This window comes from Coregonus lavaretus (assembly GCF_964263955.1).
Source record: "Coregonus lavaretus genome assembly, contig: HAP1_SCAFFOLD_772, whole genome shotgun sequence".
Taxonomy (NCBI): domain Eukaryota; kingdom Metazoa; phylum Chordata; class Actinopteri; order Salmoniformes; family Salmonidae; genus Coregonus; species Coregonus lavaretus.
The window spans coordinates 14,563-21,226 of record NW_028166115.1 but is presented as its reverse complement, the minus strand read 5'-3'; the positions used below and the strand labels follow the sequence as shown (position 1 = coordinate 21,226).

At 45.2% G+C, this 6,664-nt stretch overlaps 1 protein-coding gene across 1 annotated transcript; it reads right to left on the bottom strand.

Annotated features, from left to right (window-relative positions):
* Positions 1-197: 197 nt before the first annotated feature.
* On the bottom strand, positions 198-5,489 carry yju2b (YJU2 splicing factor homolog B). Its single transcript, XM_084190263.1, has 11 exons — positions 5,426-5,489; positions 5,095-5,139; positions 4,441-4,494; positions 4,143-4,225; positions 4,012-4,067; positions 3,861-3,921; positions 3,630-3,772; positions 3,124-3,296; positions 2,459-2,597; positions 2,113-2,305; positions 198-1,440 (listed from the first exon to the last, which is right to left on the bottom strand). Exons 2-11 carry the CDS (start codon positions 5,095-5,097, stop codon positions 1,065-1,067), a joined length of 1,281 nt encoding a protein of 426 aa, XP_084046389.1. The 5' UTR covers positions 5,098-5,139; positions 5,426-5,489; the 3' UTR covers positions 198-1,064.
* Positions 5,490-6,664: the final 1,175 nt, after the last annotated feature.

The window sequence follows — 6,664 nt, the reverse complement described above, 5'->3', positions numbered from 1 at the left end:
TCTTCACACGAGGTCGGTTGCCTTTGTAATCCTGTAACATACCCCCCAAAAGTATTCCTCTGTGTGTGTAGCAAAGATAGAGAACATTCACATTTCCAATATGAATCATACATCACTGGGATACATGGCTGTTCATTATTGTCAAAGTTAACTTGATCATGGCTTATTGTTTCTATAAAGAAGATACAAAAACGACATTGATTTACAGCGAGACCCACAGAGGACCAGATATTTATCAAATGAAATGTACATGTATTTCCAAGAGCAACGTGGACGTACACTGCATATCAGAGGACTGTCTTCATCAATGACATTCGCATAATCACCAACAGTGACGTCTGTATAATACACGACTTCTACACAAATCAATACAATTGGAAAATAACTTTGTCCTTGGTTATTCATGGTGAAAAAATTCCAGTCACACACTTTGTGTTGTTAATACATACCTTCAGTCCCGCACACATTTTGCCCATAGAGCAAACTGACTTTTAGGCTGGTTACACCAGACTGAATGCAGAGCTCACCATTGCTTCAATACACATAGAAAGTGGGTACACATGGATGCGCATCACAATGGTAAAATATAAACAAAACTGGAGACACCCTAGTCATTTTTAATACAATCTATTGACACGGAAGCACTACTGTACCTAGCAAAATAGTGTAGCAGCGATTGCTAACTGTAAACAATTTTAGCAGGCTAGCTTATAATTTTGGCTAACTATGGGGCAAAACAAGTCACAAATGTACTGTTAATTAGCCACCGCAAAATCTATTTTGCTAGCCAACACTGGAAGGGGTCTCTAGTAACTTTTGGACGTTCTATGACATCTCCACTTTCCAGTCATATTGAGCACAGCTTTCAGTCTGGTTTAACCAGGCTAAAGGTCTTGTTTCTCTAACACAAAGTCAATAGTCCATCCTCATACACCTAGGTATGGCTTCAGGGTGAAGTTTGCCCTAGGTACAGATCTAGGATCAGATTCCCCTCCCCCAACCTTAACCATTAGTGGGGGAATTGCAAAACTGACTCAAGATCAGTGTCTAGGGGCAACTTCACCCTACACCCCTGAGTCGGAGGAGGAGTCGCTGTAGTCCGCAACCAGCGACGTCCTCAACACCCCAGAGCGACTACTGTCAAGTTCCTCCAGCACTGTCCCAGAATCCTCTCCTTTCGATCGTCCTCTGTCCTCTTCTTCTGTGGTGGTGTTAGGACTCTGCATCTCCAGAGATCTCATGTGAGTTCCCACCATTTCCTGTCCCTGCTCGGACTGTGCAACTCCCAAATCTGTCCCCCCAGTCGTTTGTGTTTGTGCAACATCTAATTCCATCTCTTCCGGCGACAGACTGTTTCCTAGATCATTGGTTCCTGGGTCTGATTTCCTGCGTGTGACTGTAGCGCAGGCCTCTGGTTTGTTCCCAGAGCCCTCGGTCCTCCTGTGGATAACCAAACACACACTATCAATCAACTGTGTAGCAAATATGGTGAACCCACTGCAACAGGTTAGCACAACAAAAAGGTGGCTTAGGTTACATAAACATTACTGGGCCTGTTTTCATAAAGCGTTTCAGTATTCAAATCAAATCAAATTCTATTTGTCACATGAACCGAATACAACAGGTGTAGACTTTACCGTGAAAAGCTTACTTACGAGCCCTTAACCAACAATGCAGTTCAATAAATATTTACTAAATAAACAAAAGAATGTAATAAAAAGTAACACAAAATAACGAGGCTATTTACAGGTGGTACCGGTACAGAGTCAATATGCAGGGGTACAGGATAGTCGAGGTAATTTGTACATGTAGGTAGGGGTAAAGTGACTATGCATAGATAATAAACAGTGAATAGCAGCAGTGTAAAAACTAAACAAAAAGGTGGGGAGGGTCACCCTTGTCCATGTCATCTTATTCATTATGATCTAAAAGGGAAAACTGATTCATACCTTATGATGTTGATAGACCCACTACCATTCATGTAAATTGTAAAGTCTTTTGACAGTGATGTCTATTTAGTTGTGTGTTGGGCCCAAGGAAGATTAGCTGTCGTCGTTGGCGTCAGCTAATGGGGAAATTCTAATTAATCCATTCTTTCATTCATTGACCTACCTCCTTATGAGACTGTGTGGGTTAGGGGAGGAGGCTAGGGGACCCAGGGCTTTGGCCACAGCTGTGCCTTTCCCCTGTAGGCCCAGCTTGTGGAGTAGGCTGCCTGCAGCGCTCCCTGGTGGCAGAGTGGGGGAACTGAACCAGGAGCGGCTAGAGATCTCCTTCCGCTTGTAGTTCTGTCTGTCATCGTAGGCTAGAGGAAGTGGATGAGGGGAGGAGGAGAGATGGTGTTTCTTCATGAAAAAGTAGTGTGTGTTTGCCTGGGATATAGTGTGTATGAACAGTGTGTGAGAGAAAGTCTGGTTTAGAGTGCATTATTATTCTGTGTGTGTACGTGCCCACTTACAGTCAGGAGCTGTGTAGGTGAGCAGTGCTGCTAGTTTCTTGTCCTCCTCTTTCTCAGGCAGCAGAGGGATGGACAGATTTGTCCTCTTTCTCACCGCGTTGTCTTTCTCCTCCTCCTCCGCCATCACTTTCTTCTCAGTCTGTGTATTACATCAGAGTTAACGGTTAGTCAGGAGGCCTAAAGACAGACCTACACCTATCCACCTCTTTTACAGAACTTATATGCTATTCATTTATGCGAGTCCAATTGAGATACATCTCTTTTACAAACGGGCTTCTCGCATCTTCGCCGCCTTTTAAACCATACTGGAGGGAAAAACTCCAAGGTCCCTCCACACTGACCTATTACTCCAATGCGTTTTAAGGAGGCAAGGAGATAGGATATGAGGAATCAAGGAAATACTATTTGACAAAGAGGCCTAGTAATACCATGGGCGAATCCCAATCATATATCCTTCCTCCTGAAGTGTGCACTCGTTCACTACCCCCCACAAATGTAAAAGCATTGGATTGGTGTAGTCATGGGCTAGAGGGAGGTTCTTATAACTGTCATTTCCTGTCAAATTTAAGAAGGGAAGTGAACAAGTGTACACTTCAGGAGAAGAGTAGAGAATCTAAATGTGGCCTCTGAGTGCAACAGTTATGATCTGAATGCAGTGCAGTTACCCTGAACTTCCTGCGGAGCTTGCTGTTGAGTATGAAGTCGTCCTTCCATCCAGCCTGGTGATCCTGCAGCTCAGACAGAGAGGGAAGAGCCTTCCTCAGCTTTTCCTTGTCCTTACCACCGTGGTCCAGCTTATACATGGGGTCTGTCTCTAACTTCTCCTTCTCGCTACGCTCTGGGGGGGAGAGGAGGGATGGGAAAGGAGGGGGGAGAGAGGGAAATAAGTGGGGTAGGTGTAAGGTGAGAAAGAAGAACAAGAGAGAGAGATAAGAGGGAAGAAAATAAGGAATAAATTAACTTTTGTCAATTGTGCCATTGTTGGAAGGGAATAGGCATCCATTTTTTGTTTTGGGGTTTGAAGTATTAAAGAATGAGAGGTCACTAAAAGGTCTCAGAGGTCAAATGTCATTAGTTGCCAGTGGTGAGGATGTTCGTTATCAGCCATGTCCCATCCTTCCTCTTACACCCACCTAACAGAACGTAAGGTCAATGAGAGGAACTTAGTTACCTGTAGTGAGGATCTGTTCATTGTCAGCCATGTCCCATCTCTCCTCCTTCCTCTGAGCCCCACAGACGATGACGTAATCACAGGTGGCCGGGTCCGTCTGCATCTCAATGTAGTTCACACACAGGTGACACTTCATCCGGAACCTGAAGAGGAGCACACAGGCAAACACACAGATGTATTTATTGGCCTTCAGTGTGTGTGTGTGTGAGATTGAGATGTGTCTGGTCTTACCTGTAGATTGGTGTGGTGTAGTAGTTCCCCACTTTCTTCTTCTCAGCGTTGTAACGTACACCTGATTGACCAAAATTATGTTAATGAAAAAGGAAAACATATAGCAACATGCTGGAAAACTGAGAATGGAAGAGAGAGCGAGAGAGCTTACCCATGCCGATGTGATTCTTGCAGCCATCACACCAGATATTATAGGGCATCTCAAACCTGGGAAAATACATAGAGTCAGTTTCCTGTCCCCATCAAACTACTGACTTTGATGTGTGTGTGTCTGTTACTGACCGGATGATGAGGATACCCTGGGACAGTTTCCTGGCTCTCTCTCGTAGAGCGTGGGTTCCATGGTAGCCATTGAGGGAGCCATGCTAGAGAGAGGGAGGGGAAGAGATGGGGGAAGAAATGGGGGGGGGGGGGGGGGGGGGAGAGAGGGAGGGAGAAAGAGAAAGTGAGAAAAAAAGAGTCAGAGTGTGGGGAAGACAAAGAGAGAGAACAGGTTAAAAGAGGCTCACGTGTAGGATTATATGTATTAACCTATCCCTCATCTATTATTATATGTGATGATGGTAGTGGTCATATTTACCTTCTGTGGGTCGAAGTCCGGAGGGTAGTAATGGTTTTGTCCTTTCCTCTCACCCTGAGAAAGTAGACATGGAAAAGGAGGCAAATGTGAACATTGTTACGTTACAATAAGATATTTGGTTTTCTTACATGGATAAGGGAAAGGGGAAATACCTAGTCAGTATTCAACGCACTAGTAGCTAACAGTGTCCTTGGAAAATTAGCTATTTTGTCCACCACTGGTGGCACCATGTTTTCCCTACATGGATAAGGGGAAGGGGGAATAACTAGTCAGTTGTACAACTGAATGCATTCAACCGAAATGTGTCTCCCGCATTTAACCCAACCCCTCTGAATCAGAGAGGTGCTGCCTTTAACCGACATCCACGTCATCGGCGCCCGGGGAGCAGTTGTTGTTGGGGGTTAACTGCCTTGCTCAAGGGCAGAACGTCAGATATTTCCACCTTGCCGGCTAGGGGATTCGAAACAGCGACCTTGCGGTTGCTGGCCCAACGCTCTTAACCGCTAGGCTACCTGCCGCCCCAGTGGGGCTTCCACACTGAGGAAACCTGGCGCCACCAGTGGTTGGACAAATACTAAAAGAGCAAATTTCCCAAGGAAACTAATGTTAGTTACTAGCATGATGAACACATTTTGATGTAGTCTGGCAACTTACCATGTTGTTAGCTTGTACAGCGCACTAGCGGATAGCCTTTGTCACCTACGGGAGAAAGCACAGGGTCTTAGCTTCGTTTATGCGTTTACAAATGTTTGCACACCGTGAAGTTAGCCATTAACTTAGACGTTCGAAATAATAGCTAGCTTATTTGCTAGGACAACTGCTAGCATAGCTAACTAGCTCACGCTACCATCTTGAATAACAAGCAAACCAAAAGTCTTAGGAGGGTAACAGGAGAAGTGTTCCCATATTTAAAAGGAATTGTAACCTAAAATAAATGTTTTCGAAATAAAACAATTGCGATATCACAAAGTACTGTGCTCCTTACTGTTTTCCAAAGCATTAGCTAGCGGGACAACAGTGCGTACACAAAAACGTCACTTCCGTTTTGTTAGGAACGTCACACATTGGGGTCTGCTTTTTTATCGTCTCTGATTAATTGCGCTTGTACAAAGACTTTTACTTTTTGTGAAGATATTTTCGTATAATTATTTTTGTACCCCAAGACCCATTGGAAAAGTCCACAACTATGACAATTCCCCTTTTTACCTCCCTCCTCTGTTGCAACTTGTTATGATGAAAACCAGAGTGCCCCTCAAAGTGAAGGAGCATGGGCAGTCAGGAGAGAGGCCAAGACTCCTGGATAATATCAACATAACTCAGTCAGCATAGGCCTATCACACATGGTACTGGACTCTGGACCAACCTCAGACTGTGTGTGTCTGCCAGGGGGGTTAGAACTAGAGTTTTGACCTGATGGATGTGCCAGAGGCGTGAGGGATACCCACTGCAGGTGTCTCCCTTAACAGAGAGAAGAAACGGTCTGGCAGGTAATGGGAAAATACATTCTCTCCATAATCATTCTATTCTGGGTCTTGGTCTGACCTGGGTCAAATACAGTATGCCTAGGCCCTACTTACATGACCATGATTGAACCGGACTGTCTCTCCAGCTTTGAAAGGAACTTTTTGAGTTGCACATATCTCTTTTTAGGCTACTGACTTCTGTGTCAATTTGTATCTGCCCCTCACTCTCACTGTTTTCCTTTTTAATAAAGCAATGACTACATTGGAAGAAAAGAGGCATGGCCAGAGAAGAGGTCTGGGAAAAGAGGGATGGGCTACTGTCTATCAAGGATCAGGTGATTAGGTAAGGAATGGAAGGGCGAGATCAGGGATACAGCAAGAAGGATGGAGAGCGAGTGGGAGGGAGGGATGGATGGAGAAAGTGAGAGGGAGGGAGGGATGGAGATGCTGTGGGTGGAAGGAGGGAGGGATCAGGGATAGAGCGAGACTCAAAAAGGATGGATGGAGAAAGAGATGCTCAGGGTGGATGGAGGGGGGAATGGAGACAGAGAACGAGATGCTCGGGGCAGGTGTCTGTCTGATCCAGATTTACAGCATTCCGAAGTTTGATATTCTGTGGCATTGAGTTTGACATTCCGTGGATAAATCCCCTTAAAATGCTTCCCGTTACAGGAACGCTGCTCCCTTCTAACATTCCTGCCCGGCACAGACAGACAAGCCCTATATGGGCTGACCCGGAGAGACCAGCCCTCTCCGCGGTC

What these genes read in the sequence shown, in the direction of transcription:
- yju2b (XM_084190263.1), bottom strand. An exon ending in CAGGGTATCCTCATCATCCG is followed by an intron (nt 4,068 to 4,142) that starts GTCAGTAACAGA and finishes GTATTTTCCCAG; the next exon opens with GTTTGAGATGCCCTATAATA. An exon ending in TACACCACACCAATCTACAG is followed by an intron (nt 3,773 to 3,860) that starts GTAAGACCAGAC and finishes GCTCCTCTTCAG; the next exon opens with GTTCCGGATGAAGTGTCACC.